The sequence below is a fragment of the Nicotiana sylvestris genome, chromosome 9 (assembly GCF_000393655.2).
Source record: "Nicotiana sylvestris chromosome 9, ASM39365v2, whole genome shotgun sequence".
Taxonomy (NCBI): Eukaryota; Viridiplantae; Streptophyta; class Magnoliopsida; order Solanales; family Solanaceae; genus Nicotiana; species Nicotiana sylvestris.
This window is the reverse complement of record NC_091065.1, coordinates 23,155,311-23,177,573: the sequence shown is the minus strand read 5'-3', so window position 1 is coordinate 23,177,573 and position 22,263 is coordinate 23,155,311. Positions and strand designations below refer to the sequence as shown.

General features: G+C 36.2%; 1 protein-coding gene across 1 annotated transcript; it reads right to left on the bottom strand.

The window, feature by feature from the left end:
• Positions 1-5,733: 5,733 nt before the first annotated feature.
• On the bottom strand, positions 5,734-7,242 carry LOC104212445 (uncharacterized). The gene is made up of 2 exons (XM_009761708.2): positions 6,728-7,242; positions 5,734-6,086 (listed from the first exon to the last, which is right to left on the bottom strand). Exons 1-2 carry the CDS (start codon positions 7,154-7,156, stop codon positions 5,901-5,903), a joined length of 615 nt encoding a protein of 204 aa, XP_009760010.1. The 5' UTR covers positions 7,157-7,242; the 3' UTR covers positions 5,734-5,900.
• Between the last annotated feature and the right edge of the window lie 15,021 nt (positions 7,243-22,263).

Here is a 22,263-nt window from a genome sequence, read left to right as displayed (position 1 = left end):
TAGGATATCTAGGATGAATGCCCTTCTTTCTAATTTGGATCGTGCGATAGAGCTAAGTCATAAGTATTCACCTCCAATCCTATCTTGTTTATGCTTATATTGATTCCTATCACAAGACGTCATGCAATTGTTCAAGGATTGAATGAAAAAAGCAGAAAAAGGTACCAGTCATGTGCCACCTACCCCTATGCATCAACATGGACCACATGATGAGGCTGGTACTCAGGTTTCGAGGATAACACCACCACCCCCGCAACAGCATAGGGAAACTAATATTCCTCATACTCCTCCCTCGGTTCTTTCTGAGCAGGATTTGGATATGAGAATTGTAGTACAGTTTTTGACTCGATTAGTGGCCTCTCAGGCCTAATGAGAGGACCACAGTACCTTAGATAGAGTAGACAGTACGAGGGTTTGAGATTTCATAAATTTGGATTCCTAATATTCACAGGAACAAATCCAAGTAAAGATCCCTAGAATTTTCTAGATCAAATGCAGTGGACCCGACGAGTTATGCATGTCATTGATACAGAGTCTGTAGAGCTTGCCTCTTACAGATTGCGGGATATAACCGTGATTTGGTATGAGACTTGGGAACAGTCTAGGGGATCTCTTTCCCTAGCAGCAGGATGATGGGACTTTTTTGAGGCATTCTTGCAGCAGTATTTGCCTGTTGAGATCCATCGAGCAAGATAAGATAAAATCTTACTGTTGGAGCAAGTTAATATGAGTGTCCAGGAGTATAGCATGCTATTTAACTCCTTGAATAGGTATTCTCCCTCGGTGGTGGTTGAGATGAGAGATCAGGTGCATCGATTTGTGGGCAGTTTGGGACCACATCTGATAAATGAATGTACCATAGCTTATTTCAATCCGATTATGGATATTGCGCGTGTATAAGCCTATGCACAGAACTTGAAGGATCGTAAGAGGCAACAATGAGATACTCGAGAGCATGATCGAGGCTAGTATAAGAGAGCTCAGTCTACATGTGATATGGGAGAGTCACGAGGTGAGTTTATACCTCTATTTCCTCGGCATCCATCTCAATTGATGGATAGTGCGACGTCATCATTCCAGGTTCAGTGTCGTAATCAGATCACCTACTTCGATCAGGGTCAGTATCCTCGAGGACAGAGCCCACAAATAAGGTAGAGACCCTAGTAAGATGAGGCCCCCAGTACTGCATTGTGACCGATATGGTTGGAATCATTTTGGGCATTGCTGACAGTGTTCAGATATGTGTTATTCTTGTAAGAAGGCCGATCATATCATGCGCTTTTGCCCAGAGATAAATATGGGTGGCGTGATACTGCCAACAGGATCAACAACAGCTTCTTCATCAACAGTACATCCTCGTAAGCAAGGTATGCAACCACCGATGGGAAGAGGTAGAGGTGGAGTGACTAGCTCAGGCGGACAACAGAACCACATTTATGCATTGTTAGGGTGATAGAACCTAGAGTCATCACTAGACATGGTCACATGTATACTATCTGTATTCTCTACTAACGGGTATGCTTTGATAGATCTAGGTTCTACCTTGTCATATATTACTCCATTTATTGCTGGAAAATATGACAAAGAACCTGAATTATTACGACAACCATTTGAAGTGTCCACGCCCATGGTCGAGTCCATGGTAGTTAAGAGGGTATATCAAGGTTGTAATGTGATAATTCATGATCACCATACCTTAGATAATTTTAGTGAATTAGAAATGATAGAAATTGATGTGCATGGAGTGGCTAGCCTATTGCTATGCAACAGTAGATTGTTGGAAGAAAGTTGTTCGCTTTAACTTTCTAGGTAGGCCCGTTATCGAATGGAAGGGTGATGTTGCAACGCTAAAAAGGAAGTTTATCTCTTACATTAAGGCTTGAAGGATGATCATGCAGGGATGTTTTTATCATCTGGTGTGGGTACGGGATGCGGAGGTGAAGCCTCCAACCCTTCGGTCGATTCCAGTTGTTAGTGAGTTTTCCGATGTGTTCCCTAACGAGCTCCCGAGTATCCCTCCAAGAGAGAAATCGATTTTTCTATTGATGTGCCACCCGATACCCAATCGATATCTATCCCTTCATATAGGATGGCTCCTATCGAGTTGAAGGAACTGAAAGCTCAACTAAAGGATCTTTTGGATAAGGGTTCTATCTGACCCAGTACTTCCCCGTGGGGAGCCCCAGTATTATTTGTTCAAAAGAAAGATGGTTCATTGAGAATGTGCATTCATTATTGACAGCTGAATAAGGTCACCATTAAGAACAAGTATCCTCTTCCAAGGATCGATGATTTATTCTATCAATTGCAAGACGCCAAATATTTTTCGAAGATCGATCTCAGATTTGGGTATCATCGGTTAAGAATCAAGGAAGAATATGTTCCGAAGATAGTCTTTCAGAGCAGATACGACCATTATAAATTTCTTGTTAGTCCTTTGGCCTAACCATTGCACATGCTACCTTTATGGATTTGATGAACCGAGTATTTAGGCCATTTTTGGATATCTTTGTGATCATGTTCATAGATGATATTTTGGTATATTCTCGATCTGAAGAAAAACACACAGAGCATTTATGAAAGGTCCTACACATGCTCTGGAATCACAAGTTGTACGCCAAGCTTTCAAAGTGTGAGTTTCTTGTTGAAATTGGTGGTTTTTCTTGGGCATGTGGTGTCGAGTGAGGGTATCAAAGTTGATAATCAAAAGGTTGAAGTAGTTAAGAATTGGACAAGGCCTATAACTCCTACTGAGGTACGCAACTTCTTGGGCTTAGCCGGTTACTACCGAAGGTTTATGAAAAAATTTCATCCATAGTTGCTCCACTAACAAAGTTGACGCACAAGGCAACTAAATTTCGGTGGACCGACATTTATGAAAAGATCTTCCAAGATCTAAAGGATAGGTTGACCTCGACGCTAGTTCTAACTCTCCCTAAATGACCCGAGAGGTACGTTATATATTGTGATGCCTCTAAAATGGGATTGGATAGCGTTCTAATGTAACACGGGAAAGTTGTCGCTTTAAGGAAACACGAGTAGAACTACCCCACTCATGACTTGGAGCTAGAAACTGTTATATTTGTCTTGAAAATATGGCGCCACTATTTGTATGGAGTTCATGATGACATATTCACCGATCACAAGCGCTTGCGGTACAGATTTAAGAAGAAAGAATTAAATCTGAGATAGTGGATATGGCTCAAGTTGTTGAAAGATTACGATGTTGATATTTTGTACCACCTTGGGAAGGCAAACGTCGTGGCTGATGCATTAAGTCGGAAATCCATGGGCATTCTACGACACGTGGAAAATCCTAATTTGAAAATGGCTAAAGATTTGTAACGGTTGGCTAACTTAAGTGTACGATTGATCGATGCCGATAACAAAGGAGACATAGTTCAAAATGTTATTGAATCCCCATTAGTAGATAAAGTGAAGGCATGAGGATTCGAAGACCCAGCCTTGGTAAAAATAAGAGAAAGAATTTCCTCTTAAAGGAAACACGTGTTTGATTTATCTGAGGATAGGGTCCTTAGATATAAAGAACGAATATGAGTGACCGATGTCGGAGGACTTCGAGAGTAGATCATGGAAGAGATTGATCGGTCCCGATATACTGTTCATCCAGGATAAACCAAGATGTACCACGATCTTCGACAACTATACTGGTGGAACGATATGAAGAGGAGCATTGTTGAATACGTTGCTCAGTGTACAAATTGCCAACAAGTTAAGGTCAAACACCAGAAACCAGGTTTTATTATCTTGTTGTATTGATTCTGGAGATTTGTTGGAGGCAGAGTAACCATCATAAAAGCGTAGCTAGTTCTGCAACTAGGTATGTAAGGCAACTTTTTTTCTTGTCATGATCGGGTGTAAGTTTCTCTCTCTATCTCTCTCTCACTCTCTTCCTCTAAGGATTCATGTATTGTAAGGATTTGATTGTTCTGAGCCCCTCTCAATTACGTTGTCCCTGTTCTTATACATTATTGTCGATAGCATTTCTCTCAAAGTCTAATATGTTCCCAGTTGGTACTCTGAGATCAGAACATATAATTCATTCTAAGTCTAAACTTAATGTTCTCTTGGAATTGATTTTGCATTGCACTTATATGTAAATATATCTATTTTACTGTACTGAGCAGTGTTATAGATGAAACTGGGTACGTCACCTATTGTACAATCACTGATCATTTGGGTATGAGGAGACACAATATGATAAACTACTGAGCCCTTGTGTGTCCGGATACGACTGAGCTTTCTGTAAGGCCGACCACAGAATAATATGCTATAAAACACCACTGAGCCTCTTTGTGGTCGGGTACAACCAAGATCTCTTGAGTTCAGGTACAACTGGGATGCTCTTCCTCAATAGGGTCGTGTTTCAGTTGTTGGTTATCTCTCTCCACTTCTATGCAATAGCTGTACAAAAGTCGATAGGTACTAAAGCATGTGTTCTAATCATTTTGGATACGGTGGGGCCCAAACAAGTTGTGTATATGTATATTCTCTTGGTACTCTTAGAGGCTTACAGACTAGTGTTTGGTTGTGTTGAAGGGTAGGTTATGACCATGTTGATAACAATTGTAAAGTTGTATAAATATTAACATTCCTTTCCTAGTCAGTTGTGTTCATCTTAATTTCTAGTATTGCTGCTTAAAGGCCTCGTTGGCCCAATTTTTATGACTTAAAAGGTTAAGTATGAATGTCGGTTTGCATGATCCTTCGAGCGTCGCGTACTGGTTACACCTCCCAAGGTTGGGGTGTGCCATATATACCTTCTTTCTCTTTGTTTTCATCGACTGCATCCTGATTAGTATCACCATCTTCATCTTTTTCGGCATCTCTATTGTATTGGCGCTACATCAGTAATTTCAAAAAAGTCTTATTAACTTTAGAGCTACCAAAAATAGAAAAACAATATAACAAGGAATACTAGTATACCTCTGAATTGCTCTTCTTAATCGAATCAATGGCATCGAACACCTCCATAAATTTTTCGGCAAGATTATTCTTTAAAACCACTAGTTCATCTTTATATTCCTTCTTTAATGACAATACTTCTTTCTTCAATTCCACTTGGACATCTACCAAAATCTTAAACTGAATATCCCAATTATACCTACAGGCAAGACATTTTTAACTTAATACTATTTTTTTTATTTTTTCAAGTGGAGGGTCGACAAAGACATTTCATGAACTATGACGTTTGTCATGAATATTCTCTACCTCCTCCTTCTCCAAGTCATTTACAACTTTGCTTTGCATTTTTTATGTTTGAGGTGGAGGATTGATAAAGTCATTATCTGTCATCTTATTGTCCAAGTTAACTGCAGTTTTCCCTTGCCTTTCACATGCCATTTGCCTGCCTTTTGGGCTCTCAGGTGGATTATCAATAAAGTCATCATTTGAACTAGGGTTTTTCTGATCAACATTATCTGTCGTGTCATTCGCCAAGTCATCAGAGATATATTCCTTAAATTCAACTACATAAACAAACATCTAATAAGTTAGTTTTAAGAAAAAGTATTTACTGATGATACACTATTTTACATAAGAAATAGTCACAGTTATACCAGTGACTTGGTATACCAGAAATACAAATGAGTATATCACATGGTATACCACTATTAACTGAAACAAACATTTAATACATTAGTAAAAAAGAAGTATCTACTAATGGTATACTATTTTACATAGGAAAAAGTCATAGTTATACCAGTGACTTGATATACCATAAATATAAATGAGTACATCACATGATATATCACTATTAACTGAAATACCTAAAAACAAGAAACTAATTTACCTTGTCGGAAGAAAAATCATACACTTTCTCATATAATTCCTCAAACTTTAGCTACCTTGTGACCTTCCATCTAAGAATTCGTGGAGATTTATTCCCACACTGAAACAATGACACTATTATGCATATATCTCCAACGTTCATAGAACCATATCTGAATAGCCAGAGGAAACCCAGAAATTCGATAATATTGTGCCTTGCTTATCCAAAATGCCAGATATTGATTCCAAGGTAGCCTTGTATACAGCTCTTCCTCATGGATAACTGTTATAATCACCTTTCTCAACCAAGTCAAAGTAATTCATATCAACTAATTTGGTGTTCTTAATAAATAAATAAATAAGAGGAAGGGGTTTATCACATAGAGCACTGCCACCTTCACAACATCTTCATCAGACTCAAATGTTTTATTAAGAAAATAATCCAAAAGGTATTTCTTAGCAAGAGAAGGGTAATCCGCAAAGTACTTTTCAATCAAATGGTTCTTCTTTCCTTTAGGACGAGTAGGGATCCCTATATCACAGGTACATTTTAATCAAGTTACACAAGCAAACTCGGACAAATCAAAACGTCGCTTAACTCCATTTACAACAAACTGCATTTCAGCCTCATTTTCTTTTTCAACCTCCATCGTCAACAAAGAATATATCAACTGCTATTGTATTTCTATTCTAGGCAAATCCAACAAATACCCAAAACAAGTTGACCTAAAAAGCCTAACTTGTGTTGTTGATAATTTTCTTCTCAAATCGCTAACAATCTCAAATATAAATACCAAGTTTCGACTTATCGCTTGCATTACGCTGAATTTAAATAGACGCACATATATATTATATCACATGGTACATATTAGAGGAACTAGCTCTTAAAAAGTAAGCGCGAACATACATAAAACTTCGAATACCTTCAAATATTTACCTTTGAAGGGGGTTTGGCATATTTTCTGACGAATACCACAAAAACCTTCCTCTTTTTTGTAGGCCTCAAATCAGTTTGAGAAACATCGAGTTTTCGTTGCTTAGAACTTGGAGAACCACCGATTTCACGTTCCTTAGCACTTTTAGAACGCATTCTTCTCAAACTATCTTCTCCAGATCCATTTGACTTTGCTGAAGAACCATTTGTTGAAGATGATTCTCCATTTGCATGACCACTTAAGTGGGTTTTCAGATCAGTTTGAGAAACATCGATTTGTTGTTGTTTAGAACTTGGAGAACCATCAATATCTCGTGTCTTAGCCCTTTGAGAATACGTTCTTCCCAAACTAATTGGTTGAGATCCATTTGTCGAAGATGATTCTCTATTTGCATGGATGGTTGGAGCCTCTTTCATATAAGACTTGGCCATTATAAATGACTGATTTTAGACATCCATATCAATATTAGAAACCTGTGGTGAAGGTGGAATTGGATGGAAAGATCTTGCACGCTTAAGAATTTATTTTCTACCCATAAGACTTCAACATTTTTTTCTCGAAATTAAAGCTTGACAAAGCCAAATTTTAGAGGAGGAGAAACGAAATTGAAACCTAATGAAGATTTAGAAGCGAGAATTCGCGATTTTGCAAGAAATTCAAAAAAAAAATGCAGAAATTTCGCGTAACTTTGGGGCAAGTCACGTTATTTTTAAAGACTGAGAGCATTTTAGTCTTTAAAACTTTAAATGGGGCTTTGAACAGTGGCGAAGCCAGAAATGTTTCCAAGGGTGTTCAAACTTGAAAGAAGTAGAAAAACAATTCTCACAAAGGGTGTTCAATATAGGTTTTATATATCTAAAATTAATATTTTACTTATATACACAGTGTAATTTTTCATAATATTTCGGCGAAGGATGATCAGTTGACCACCCTTTGCTAAAGGTGGCTTCGCCCATGGCTTTGAAGTGTCATTTTCTCCTAAATATTCAAAGAACATACACCGGTGCCCATGGATTATAAAGTTGTTATCGCTTCAGACATAGGTCATAGTACTAATAGGCCTGACTACTTAATTGTTACATGTCGTTTGATAGATAAAAATTGAGTAATGAAAAAATGCATTTTAATGTATACATATATTGATGAAAGACATAATGGAACATTTACTTTCAAAAATATTTTTGAAATTGTTGATTACTCTATCTTTCCGATTGATGTGTCTGCATCACTAATTGGGAAGTCTACGAGATTCATATTTGACCACAAGTTTTTTAAATAATTTATAATTATTTTAAAATATAAAGTATTATGACTTATATTACTTTATATGTAGTTTCTAAATATGTAAATTTTTTATTTTAATAAATTTGAAAAATTTATGTCTAATTTCATGGTCATATTAAGAATTTTCACTCTCGTACTCCAAATTAAGCCACATAAATTAAAATAGAGGGAATATTATGCAATTAGTGATAAAGTTATTACTATTTCTTCATATAATGCTTTAGTAATATTAGTGCTATTAAAAAACTAAATGGATTTGACATTTTCCTGATATTTTTCACATTAGATGTGCATATAATATTTATAACTTAGTTGTAAACTGTAAAGAATAACCTAGATTTATTTAGCTCTACTCTTCATAAAATCTAACTTGTTATCTATTATATTTTTAAATCTCCAAAACTAGCGGGACGTAAAGAATTTAAGCAAAGGTGCCATGATTGTAACCTGCCTTGTAGGAAAATTTCACTGAAATTCAAAACAAGATGAAATTCTTTGTATGAATAGTTAATAGTTGCTTACGAAAATAGAAGGCTTTCATAATTAGTTTTTAATACCCATAATGCTAATCCTAGTGATCATCTTTTAGTGGGCGTTTGGACATAAAAATTGTAAAATTTCAAAATAGGGGGAGATTTTTTTCCAAGTGAAAATGGTATTTGAAATTTATATTTATGTTTGGACATGGATATAATTTTGGGTTGTTTTGAAGTTTTGTGAGTGAATTTTGAAATACAGTTTTTTGGAGTTTTTCAAATTTTCGAAAATTTCCAAAATGCATCTTCAAATGAAAATTGAAAATTTTATGAACAAACGATGATTTCGGAAAAAAGAAAAATTTTTTTGGAAAAAAGGAAAAAAAAATTTATGTCCAAACGAGCTCTTAAATGACAATTGGAAAGTTATTTATAAACTTATTACATTTTTAGGTAAACAAAATTTATATTTTTTATTTTTATTCTTTTTCGTTTTTTTTGTTTATTCGTGATTCTTTTTTTTTCCTTTACTTATATTTTCACACACTAATTACTCCCTAAAATCAACAAGCACGAAAATGGCATCCGGGAAAAAGATTCCATTTTCATTTTCATTTTCTTGATTTATGTTTCTGTAGTTTGTTCTTGTTCTCGGTGAAATATTAAAGGATATTTTTCATTTTAACTCCAGTTCTAATATGGACAAAGTTCGATAATTTTTGCCCAAATACCATTAGATGTGTAATGGTCAATCGATTTACATGTATTGCTGTTCTCGTTCTTTGTGATACCAGATAAAGGATTAAAAAAATAATTATTGTATTTGGTCAAGAAAAATAGAGATCATTTGCTAACAAGTCTTGAGGATTTCAATTTAGAAAAATGCTATTTTTGCTAGCTCTCGATTTATCTAGAAGAAGAAAGGAAAAAATTAAAAAAAGAAGAAAAAAGAAAATGAGGATTGAGGAGCAGATATGGCGAGCTTGAGAGGATGGGGAAGAAGGAGAGGGAAGGGGTGGGGTCAGCAGAAGGAGAAAGGACTAGGGTGCCATCTTTATTTTTTTTTATCTATTATTTTTATTGAATAGTACACATATTAGTGGGCCCACCATCTTTTTTTAAAAAAAAAAAAATTACGAGCCTTTAGATTTTTTTTTTGTTACGTTCACATTTGGGGTGGTATTTATTCCATATTAAACAAGAATATGGGGTAAATAAATATCCGTAAAGTTGCAGTATGCAATTCAATTTTCCGAACAAGTTTAAGGGGACTTTTATATCTATCTATATATATATATGGGACATTTGTTGAATATAATAAGAAACCAAAATACAAAGATGTGCTGATGTCATGATTTAAAAATTTAGAAAGTATGTTTTTTCTTTTTTCCCAAGTAATGGGGAGGTGATTGGACAGGAGGACATGGTGTTGCTTCAGCTCATTGAAGACATGACCCTTGATAGGATGGTGTGTAGGTCGAGGATTAGGGTAGAATGTTAGTGGGTAGTTTCTTAGTTGTTCATCCATAGTTATAGTAGCACGCATGTCCCTTCATATTCTTAGATTTTTACTACATTATGTGGTTTTGTTCGCCTCAGTTATTGTATCCCCTATTGCAATCATTCGGTACTACTCAGGGGCGGATTTATAGGCTTAATTATGGGGCACGTGAACCCATGGTCTCTCCGTAAAATTAAATATTTTATATACATATTTTTGAAATTAGTATAATATTAACTGTTGGCACACATGCTCCAAGAAGATTGAATGATGCACTTGGTTGAATGTTGAGTTATTGTCCAAGAGGCATAGAGATCAAATCCTACAAGATAGATTTTTTCCTCCTTTTTTAGTAATACACTCATATACTAGAAATCCTAAATTCGCCTCTAGTACTACTTATCATTTATCTCCCTCCTTTTCTTCTCTCTTCCTTTCTTGCTTTTCTTCTTCTTCTTCTCACCCTTTCCGAGCCGAGGATCTATTGGAAACACCTCTCTACCTGGATTAGGTAGGGGTAAGGTCTGCGTACAAACTACCCTCCCCCGACTCCACCTGTTGGGAACATACGGGAACATACTGAATTTATTGTTGTTGCTGTTATTATTGTTATTTTTTCTACATTTCCTATTTTCTTAATTGCAATTGCATTAAACCTTATTATAAAAGTAAAAACTTACGAAGACGTATTTAAATAATTTATGAATGCTTAGAAATTACTGATGCACTAAATAAGGATATTTATATTAGTACCATCAAGCCAAATTGCACTTGCCAACCACTGCTTCACCATCTGCTCCACATTTTTCTTCTTCTAAAATTAATACTTTTAAAAAATGACTTTTTCTACCAGCAATGTTAGTGATGCATTACTTATAGAAAGGTTGCTCAGTGGGTCGCGCTCTTCAGAAATTAACGAATTTGATGTTTATATTCTACAAGAACGTGAAACTACTATTTACGACAAAAACGGACGTGGAGATATGCTGAATTATTAGAGGGTGCATCAAAGATAATTTCCTATGCGAGTAAGGATGACTCAGAATGTATTGACTATTCAAATATCATCTCTAGCTTTGGAAAACGCTTTAGTGTTGGAAGGTTTTAAATTGGAGAGCATAGACATTAATTGGCGTGAGATGTTTTAAAAATTATGGTTTTACTTAGAGATCGAATCAAAAAGGATAGAAAACATTTTGGCCACTTAGAAATTAATAAAGAAGAGGAAGCACATTATGCCGACATCCAATCAGCAGGAAGCGGTAAGAGCGCCGAAGAATTCGGAGAAGCTATTCCAATTCCAACCGAAGAAGGCCTTTAGAGTTATATAATTTTAGTATCTAAATCATACTATGTAATTTGCAAGTATTAAATTTAAAACATAAAGTTACAAATTAACACTCAACAATTCTAAGTTTATATTTCTATTCAATATAAAAGACTTTTAGCCTTAGAATTATTTTTCAAGCTCAAGTATTCAATTAAAATTGAATTCACAAAGAAAAAGTTTTTTTTTAACCCAACCATGACTAGTCCCGCACCCACGGCCCCGTCCACCTAATCCGGCCCACTAAATACCAGAATGTAGGCGTAGAAATGGCGTGGGGTAGCCACTATTTAAGGTTGTATTTATTTTTTATCCAGCAATTCTAATGTTGAGCAAAAATAGCCACTACTCTATTAAAATTAATATGAAAAGATATTTTTACCCTTTCTTCCATTGCTTTTCTTCCCAAACCCTCGCTTCTCTTTCAAGTTCGATACCCACTCGTTTTTCATTTTCTTTCCAGGAGATATCCTACTTTCAATTTCGTTTTCTTTCCACGAGACATTTTTACCTTTTTTTTTCATTATGCTTTGCTTTCTATCAGAATATCATTTTTATTGACATTTAAAGAAAAAAGCAAATGTGCAAGGTCACAACAAAATGTGTTAGACCATTTGAACGAGAATTCACCAATTTGAGTTTTCACTTTTTTTTTATTCTAATTACAGATATCTAAGTCTCTACATGTTAACCAAAGATCTTGGAATTATTGCCATGGAAACTAAGATTTCAAAAGTTAAGGACAATAAGTCATGAACTTAGACTAACAAGCTCAAAAGTTAAGGACGATAGGTCCTGAAGTCCTGAACTTAGACTAACAAACTCAAAAGTTAAGGACAATAGGTCCTGAAGTCTTAAACTTAGACTAACAAGCTCAAAAGCTAAGGACAATATGTCTTGAACTTAGGATAAGAAGCCCAAAAGTTAAGGACAATAGGTCCTGAACTTAGACTAACAAGCTCAAAAGTTAAGGACAATAGGTCCCGAAGTCCTGAACTTAGAGTTACAAGTTCAAAAGTTAAGGACATGTAGTCCTGAAATCTTGAAGTTAAGTTCAAAAGTTAAGGACATATAGTCCTGAAGTCCTGAACTTAGAGTTCCAAGTTCAAAAGTTAAGGACATGTAGACCTGAAGTCATGAACTTAGAGTTCCAAGTTCAAAAGTTAAGGACATGTAGACCTGAAGTCCTGAACTTAGAGTTACAAGTTCAAAAGTTAAGGACATGTAGTCCTGAAGTTAAGTTCAAAAGTTAAGGACGTGAGAAAAAGGGTATTTTCATCCAGGTAGTTAAAGTTTATTAAAAAAACAATAGCTAAAGACTAAAGATATTTTAAACAGTGGCTTAAAAGTAAATACATGTATTATTAGTGGCTAACCATGCACTTCCCCCACCCCAACTCGTTCGATAAAAAGCCCAATCCCATAAAAATAAGTAAAAATTGTGTGGGCTAGCCACTTTTTAAAGTGGTATTTACTTTTTATCCAGTATTTTTAATGCTGAGCAAAAGTAGCCACTATTCTATTAAAATTACTATGAAAAGACAGTGTTACCCTTTTCTTCCCAAACAGAAATACGCCATTTTCAGATTCTTTCTGAACTCGTCTACTTATTCCTTTTTCACTTTCTTTCTTCCATTCCTATTCGTTCAATAAATGAGGAATATTATTCTTAATAAACGCCATTTCCAGATTCTTCATCTTTATCTTCTCCCAACCTATCACAATTAATAGTCAACAGCTGCACTTTGTTTAGGCACCATATTCCAGACTTATTACTTAATTAGAACTCAATTTATCTTCTTTTCTCCCAACAACTGCACGTAAACCCATCTTCTTTGTTTACAAATTGAAATTCTTAAAAGACACTATCGCCATATATGTTATTTTGTATTTAGTCCTTAACTTAGAGTTACAAGCACAGATATTAAGGATAGATAGTCCTGAACTTCGAGTTCCAAGTTCAAAAGTTAAGGATACTTGGTCCTGAACTTAGAGTTACAAGTTCAAAAGTTAAGGACACTTGGTCCTGAACTTAGACTAACAAGCTCAAAAGTTATGGACAATAGGTCCTGAACTTATAGTTGCAAGTTCAAAAGTTAAGGATAATAGATCCTGAAGTCCTGAACTTAGACTAACAAGCTCAAAAGTTAAGGAAAATAGGTCCTGAACTTAGACTAACAAGCTCAAAAGTTAAGGACAATAGGTCCTGAAGTTAGACTAACAATCTCAAAAGTTAAGGACGATTGGTCCTGAACTTATAGTTATAAGTTCAAAAGTTAAGGACACTTGGTCCTGAACTTAGACTAACAAGCTCAAAAGTTAAGGACAATTGTGAGCACGTGATTTTTGCCTCACACGAATTACTCCAAAAGAATTCCCAAAATTAAGTCTTTTCTTTAATTATGTGTTATTTTTAGGAATTATTATGCTATTTTCCTGATTATTTGCATATGTTTGTGTACATGTTTTTTATTAACGCATTAAAAAATACAAAAATATAGTATCTGCATTTAGGATTTGATTTTACATTTTTTGGATTAATTATTAATTAGGTGTTTTAAAAAATAAAAAATCAAAAAATAATAACATATTTTTTGTATTTTTAGTCAAATTGTGTGATTTTCTTTTAATTTAGTATTTAATTATTCGTGATAATTATCACTTAGCATTAATTAGTATTTTTACGATTAATTTTGGTTTTATAACTTAATTTAGGATTTTAATTTTGGAAAAAATAAAACAAGAAAAAGAGGGAATTAATTTGAAAGAAAGAGGAAAGAAGTGAGAAATAAAAGTTTGGGCTGTTCTTCAAACCTAAATCTACAGGCCCAAAATTATCCTCAAAACCCAATCAAAACTGGTCCAAACTCGCCCCAAAACCCAGGCCATCATCATACTAAACCAAACGACGTCGTTTGGACATGCTTTAATCTGAGTCGTTAAAGATCGTTCATCCAACGGTTTAGAACGTGCCCCATCGCCCGTATCCGGCCTCGACCCGTTTTTCAGAGACCGATCTGGTCTCAAAGGTGTCTAAAACGTCGTCGTTCCATTTAGTCAGATGATCCAAGCCGTTGATCTCGTTTGATCGAACGGCCTGGATCCAATTCCACCCCCAGTATATAATTGCCCAAACGGACCCCGCCCCCATCAGAACCCCCCATCTCATCTCTCATCTCCCTCACCCAAACCCTAGAGACCAGCCGCCACCATACCCTCACCTCCCTAGGGTGGCGACACCGGCTCCGTTCACCGCCAAATTTACACCACAGAACCCCCAAACCCCCTCAATCCAAATACCCGCTCAATTTCCTTCGAATCCACCTAGAACTCTTCGAATATCGAATCTGAGTTCGAGCCTTAGAACCTTAAATTCTGACCAGTGCATGAAAGGTCATTTTGTTGGATTTCTGGGCTTATTGAAGCCTGTTTCATCACAAAATAATGACGCTCGTTTGTTCTCCACCAAGAACAAACGTTTGGTATTATTTTGGGTTGATTCAGAGTGCCAATTCCAAGTTCGAGCCCGGCCGGTAAGTTTTCCGAGTTTATTATTTATTCTCGATTAGTAATATTCTCTTGTTCATCCTTCCTCATCTCTTTTTCTTTTTCTGGTCTATTTCAGTTGAAACTCGACCAATCCGTAGGTTTAAAATAGCTTTCATCCATGGGTTTTGTTGATTGTGAATATGTTATTCGTTTCCTTAATGGTATTATCAGTCATATCTTGTTAATCATTTAGTCGATTTAACTAACATTAATCTGATAATTTAATTAATTTCTTGTCGATAAGAATTGATTAGTGTAAGTTTAATTCAAGTGTTTACCTAACTTAAGGAAGCTTCTCAATAGTGGTAGGGTAGAAATTGCATTACTGAATTAATTAAAGGCACTAGGCTAGTGGAGATAATTAAAATGGAAAAGGGGATTGGTAATGGAAATGACACTAATTGATTAATTTAGAAACTAAGTTAGTGGGGATAATTAAAATAAGGGAAGGGACACTCGTAATGGGGATTGCACTAATTGGTTGCCTATAAAAGGTTGAAGAATACAGAGAGTTAAAGGAGGAGAACATTCTGAGATTCTAAAAATACTGAAAAAGGGAGGAGAACAGTCTGGTACTCTGAAATACATAGATTCTGAGACTCTAAAATACTGAGAAGAGTTAAGAGAACATTCTGAGAACTCTAAAGAATAACACTGTTTCATTGAGTTATTGGTGATTTCTGAAGTTTCCTTAGGCCTGAAACAAATTCTGGATAGTTGATAGTTGAAATGAGTTGAAATCAAGTCGGGTTCATTTGCTTGGATTAAAGCTGTTTTCCTGGGCTGTTATTTCATTTTTCTGGGTTTGAAACTGGTTGAAAACTGTCGCTGATTTCCTGCTGCTATTACTGCTGATTCTTCATTTTTCTTATTTCGTTTACTTCCAGGTACTTCTTGCATCCTGAATCGCATGTGAAGTGCAAATATATGTTCGACATGGAAGACTAATGATAAATGTTGAAATTCAGTTTTTGTCTTTCAAAAATCTTGTGATTGCTATGTAGTTTATGCCTTCTTTACATGTTTTGGTTGTTCATTTATATTTCTTGTTTTAATCTCATTTATAAGATAGCCCGGTGTCATAATTTAGCAAGTTTGGGTTTGTAAGTTAGCTGAAGTTCGTTTGTCTGGATGGGAGTATAATGTTTAAATCTCTTGTAGTATAGTTGACTTGTTCACCCTTTTGATTATGGAAACTGCAACGCTAAAGTTAAATCTTATCTCTGTTTCAAGCTACAATCTTCATTTTCTGTTGTATAACATTCATTTCTATTGAGATATGGATAGTATTAGGGACAAGTCTATGGGCTGTAGGGTAGTGTTGTGTTGATTTTCAAGCAATGAGGCCTACTGCTGTGTTTGGGTCACAAGAGTAAAAGCAAGAATGGTCCTGATGCTTGTCTCATTTGGAACTATTAAGCCTTGAATTTTGCGTCTCATTTGGTCCTGTTCGGTTGGTAGGTTAATCACTTCATGCATGGGTTTGAAATTAGTAGTGGTTCATGTTAAATAATAAAACTGAACAAAATGGTATTGAGTCAGCACATTCATTGTTTGGTATGAAAAGATTTGTATGAAAAGCATGCTGGATCTTGGTTATGCGCCAATGAATTTTTCAAACTATTTCTTAATTGAATTTTGATTTTTCTTGGGGTGGTGATGTTCTCTTGGATTACTAGGTGACAGAAATTGTTGAGTTTGTTTAATTAGTTGAAGTTCATAAATAATTTCATTAGTTTAATTCCTTGTCTTCCTATAGTTTTCAACTGATTGGCTTTATTTGGTCAAGCGAATGTGGGGATTCATAGAACTGGGCCTAATGTTGGCCCAATTGAGGAAGCTCATGACAGACTTGGCAGTTTGTCACACGTTTTTTGGATCTTCTCGTCCATTTAAAAATGGGCTCCTCCCAGGCCAAGTCTTAGAAGGCATTCATAAAAAGACTTGTGTATTTCATGGACTTGAATTTGTTTAATTTTGCTAAATCCATCATTCGTCCTTGCGTGGGCATCTTTGTTGGAACAATTCTCGTTTAATAGCTTAGTCATTTGACGCAGGATCAGCTACCAAGTAGACTCGATTTTCAGTAATTAGTACCCCTTCAATGCCTTTCCTTCAACTAGTTTCCTTAAAATGAATTGGGGCAAGCCACATTAGAAAAATAATTATAGTTATGGCCCTCCAAATTTTAGTTTGATTAATCCTTTTAATTTAGAATTGAGGTGTGCTATGCCAAACAAAAATGATAATTGCATGACCCTCATTTAATTAATCTTGTATTGATCCTTAGAATTCGAGGCGTGCCGTTTAGTTAAAATTCCATGGCCCTCAAAAATTGCAACCGCGTAGTCATTTTAGGCGCGTTATTTTAATAATTGACTTCCTTAAACTCGGGTGTGAATTTCATGTGACCCAAATCCAAATTTTAACAACGTTGAATAAGATGTGTTTCGGATTGCGGGTGAATTTCATGTGGCGCGGTCCAAAGATATATTTTAAATGGCGTTGAAATCTTCCTTAAAATAATTAAAAGCGGTTTAAAGTTAAAATGCACATAGGTTCAAAAGTGTTTTAAAATCAAATAATAGGCCAACTATAACAATTGAGCGACCGTGCTAGAACCACGGAACTCGGAAATGCCTAACACCTTCTCCCGGGTTAACAGAATTCCTTACCCGAATTTCTGGTTTGCGGACTGTAATACAGTGTCAATCTTTTCCTCGATTTGGGATTTGAACCGGTAACTTGGGACACCATAAATTATCCCAAGTGGCGACTCTGAATTTTTAATAAATAAATAATCCCATTTCGATTGTCACTTAAATTGAAAAAACTCCTTTATACCCTTCCGGGGGTGTAGGTAAAAAGGAGGTGTGACAGCTCTGGCGACTCCGCTGGGGAACGAACCCAGAATCTCCGGTTCAGGGTTCAAGAATTTGAGCTTAGAATAAATGTTATATTGGCTTTATTTATTATCTGGTTTTATTCACATGTTTGGGCCTAATGTGCTAAATGTTAATTTTTACCACTTTGATATTGGTGAACTGTATATAAAATTGCTACGAATCCCTCCTCTCTCTGAGTCTTCTAAATCATCTGGGAAGTGTGCACTTCGTGTGACTTCTCTTCTGTTAGAGTCATTCCAATTTTAGAACGAGGTTCGGCAAGTTGCAAAGCCGGTGAAGCTTCTGTATTCCCGGTACGCTGCCCCTCGGCTCGAGCTGTCCGCTCGGGTAAGCCAGGTCTAGAACAATAAACCCAGGTTTTGAAACCTAGTATAACATAGCCTCATGCCGGATCCCTAGTAGGAACACTTGTTTGCATCATGTGCATTTGACGATGGGGACTCAACACATGGGTTGAGTCTGTCTAGGACACGTGTACCCAAAATAACAGACCATCTTGATGCATCTTATGTGCTACATGTTGTATTTTTTAAGGGTAAAAAGAACATTTGCCGGACCTATGATAATTGAGGGTGAAAATAAAAGAGAGAGGGTGAAGTGTGTAATGAAGCAAGTGGGGCCTAGTTATAATTTTCTTTCACACTGTTTCAAGAAAAAGACCAAAAAAAAAGATATATGAAAAATCCATAAAGATTTTGCATTTTTCCATCATTTTCCAAAAAAAAAAAGGAAAAAAAAATCAAAAAAAGATTTTGCATGTTTCATCCTTTTCAAGGAAAAGACAAAAAATATATTTTCTCTAAATTAGTTGTTTTTTTTAATTTTCGCTCATATCCAATCTGCCCGAACTACGCATACCTGATTCTCGTCTTTCGGGGCGTGATGCGTGGCAACCCACATAGGGTCCGGTCTTTCTAGTAAATCTTAGGTTCTTGGCTTTGCGAGGTCTTAGCCAAATTTTGCACTTCTAGCCACCTTTTGGCCAAATAAATCATTTTGCAAAAATAGCCTCAATCATGTCTTGCATGTGTCCAGTAGGGAGTGTTATTGTCTCACATAGTGTTGGTTTAAAGTTTTCTCATACAGGTGTGGATTTATTTACCGGAGTTTGAGCATGACAGATGCCCCGTGACCGTCCAGTCAGGATCGCTCAGTCAGGAGTTGCTGAAGGAGTTTGTTTTATTTTTATGTTTTGAGTCTGTTCTTCATTTTATGTCGTCTTTTACTTTCTAGTTTTGTACAGTAATGTCAAGTCTTTTGTTATTGTATTTTCTGCTTTATATTTGAAAAAATGTGATGTAACTCAAAAATCCAAAAAGAAGAGATCTTGCATTTCTGTTATAAGTTTTCTTTAGATTACTAATTCTAGAAATGGAAAAAACAAAAAAAATTGAGGCTGTTTTTCCTTTAGGCAATTAATATTTAGGACTTAAAATGAGTTGTTTTTATGTTTCCTTTAAGTATATTAGGACCAAAATTCAAAAAAAAAGAGAATTTTCTTTTAGTATTTCTTTAAAAGCTTTCTTTAAGGTGTTAATTCCAAAATTCAAAAAGATTTTCTTTTGAAATTAGTAAAAAATGAAAACAAAATTCTTTTTATTTTTATTAGAACTTTAGGATATTGTACATAGAAGAAAAAAAGACAACATACTTTATCTTTAGTTTATTTTCAGAGTTTCTCTTTTAGGCAATCAAAATTGAAATCCAAAAATATTTTTATTGCTTGTTTCGAAATCTTGCGTCAAGATATCAAATGAAAATTCAAAACAATTTTCTGTGGTTTATTCTTTAGATTTTCTTCATAAAAAAAAAGAAGAATCAAAAATATTTTTCTCTTCTATGATATTTTCTTAATAGAGTATTTGTTTCAAAGGGATAAATAAAAACATGCCCATTAAGCTTGAGTTTAGAATATGTCATAGAACGTTAAGTCTAGAAAATTCACAAAAAAAGGGGGGATTTGCTCCTTTTTTTTCTCTTTTCTCTTCAGAGTAATCGTTAAGATAAAAAAAAAGAGAATGTTAGTTTGTATACTTTATTCTCGTTCTTCCAGAACTACGCAAAGATCTAATTCATGCGGGGTCATGATACGTAGGCAACCTACATAGGGTTCGATCGAATCATTATTTTTATTTTTAAAAAAAAGGAAAAAAAAAGAAAAAAAAAGTGAAATTATGGGATGTGAGAAATGAGTGGAAAGAAAAGAGTGATAATTAGAAGGGGAAAAAGGAAGGAAAATGAACAAGCAAGTGCTAGAAAAGCAAAGAAAAGAGAGGTTGAAATGAACAAATTGGGATGATACCAATTTACCTTTGTACCCTCGAAGTCATTTTAGAACTGATAACTATGGCTAGGTGCATTGCACATAAAGTGAGATTATCTTATGTTAAATGCATTAACGCTAATGTGATGGCTTCATTTTGTTATATTCATAGCAGAAGGTTGGTTGGTTTGTGGGTTTTAAAGTGGTAACTCTTCTCTACAACACAAAGTCAAAAAGCAATGGCAGACAACAATAGAACTGAGTTGGTTGATACCGGTGCTCGAAAGCAGTTGTTTGAACGGGACAATGGGTTGGTTGAAGAGGTAAAGATGTTAAGACAACACATGGCGAACATGTATCAGGCTTGGATGACTTGGGAGGCACCACCCCCGTCACCACCTAGCTTCCTAGATGCTGCCCTTACCTAAACTCCGGACACAATGCCAGATGATCCTCCATACTCTCCAGATCCACCCGCTTATCACAGCTTTCCCAACCACCCTAGTAGCTCCATCATTCGTCCTCCAACTATCTTTTCCCAAAAGTGTCCTTCTATCACATCCACTATCCCCGACAATGAACACCCACTCAAAGCTCATGATGCCCAATATTACCCCTCAGAGGTTGCCCACAAGGTTCTCAACTTATACAAGCAGGGCCCGTGGGATGAGCCTCATGTTGAAAATGAAAAGTTTACAGGAAGAGAAGGGCGAGATGGGATATCCAGGAGGCTGAAAGTCATAGAACAGTCCTTAAAGAATAAGCAAGGAATGGGAGACCAGGGTAGCATGGATTACAAAGAACTATCTATGTCCCCTAACTTCGCTTGCCCGCGGGGTTTAAACTGCCCAAATTTAACTTGTATGATGGGTGTGGAGATCTGATAGCCCACCTGAAGGTTTATTGCAGTGAAATGAGAGGTGTTGGAGAGAAATATGACTTAGTAATAGCGTATTTTAGTGAGAGCCTGACTGAGGCAGCTTTGGACTGACATGATCGTCAAGATGTTGGCGAGTGGCCTACATTGGGTGACATGGCTCAAGATTTTGTTCGATATTTTCAATACAAATCAGGTGTTATCCCAAACCGCTCCTCCCTATCTAAAATGGAAAAGAAGCCGGAGGAACGCTTTAGAGAGTTTGGGCTCAGATGAAGGGAGCAGGCTGCTCGAGTCAATATCCCGATTGGTGAAGAAGAAATGGTTGAGTTTTTCCTAAAAGCCCAGGGGCCCACCTACTTCAGTCATTTGATCCCGGCCTTGGGAAAGCCTTTCAATGATGTGTTAAAAATGGGGAAGCTAGTAGACGAGGGAATCAATTCAGGCAAAATCATGATTTATTCGAAAGACATTCAGAATATCCCAGTAAGCTTGGGTGGAAGAAAGAGGAACAGAAAAGATGATCCGATGGGCTTTCCCGATCAACACTTCCAGCCTCGACATCATCCCCGTGGATATCCTTGTGCAGCAGATGATCCTCCCCAATGCCACTTCTCTTCACAGAACTCCCAAAGTCGTACATCACTTTCCCAGTACCCAGCTCCACAAAATGCCTATCTACCCCCACGAGCCTACTGAAAATCCCTTGGATCAGGTTTTCGGCCCAATCAAGCATTTAAGAATGAGAGGTTACGGAAGAAGAAAACCTTCACTCCATTGGGAGAGTCATATGCCAGTCTGTTACAGAGGCTAAGGAAATTGGACGTGTTGAAGCTTACTCAGATAAAAATGCCAAACCCTCTTCCAAAGAAGTTTGATTTTTCTCAAAGGTGCGCATATTGCTCAGATGCCCCGAGGCATGACATAGAGAAGTGTTGGAATCTGAAGCGATTCAGAAGCTTATTGATGCAGGCGACATTGTCGTGCAAAGTCTAGATGCAGCAGACACTAGCCAAAGTCCATCACCTGTGCATAATGAGACGCATATGATGGGTATGATTTATTTTGAAAAGCAATGTGAGAATCCTTCTGCGAGCCTCGGAGGCCCACGTGCTACTAAGCTTTCAGCACTATCAGAGGTTGATCTTAAGAACAAGCCGGTAAAAGGAACCCAAAAGCAACTTGTTAAGAACAATGTGATGAAGACTTGTGAAGTTCCTATTATGGTTGATGCAGAATTCAGTGGCTAAGATACCGTGCTTGGTAATTGGAAAGATGCTCCATTTCTTGGTCAGCCGGAGAGGAGTTTTGGTGGCTTAGTTCGTTGTCATTTCTGTTGTCCAGGTTATTTCAGG

What these genes read in the sequence shown, in the direction of transcription:
- LOC104212445 (XM_009761708.2), bottom strand. Translation starts at nt 7,156, where the DNA reads ATGGCCAAGTCTTATATGAAAGAGGCTCCAACCATCCATGCAAATAGA. An exon ending in ATGCCAAACCCCCTTCAAAG is followed by an intron (nt 6,087 to 6,727) that starts GTAAATATTTGA and finishes TGGTTGAGAAAG; the next exon opens with GTGATTATAACAGTTATCCA.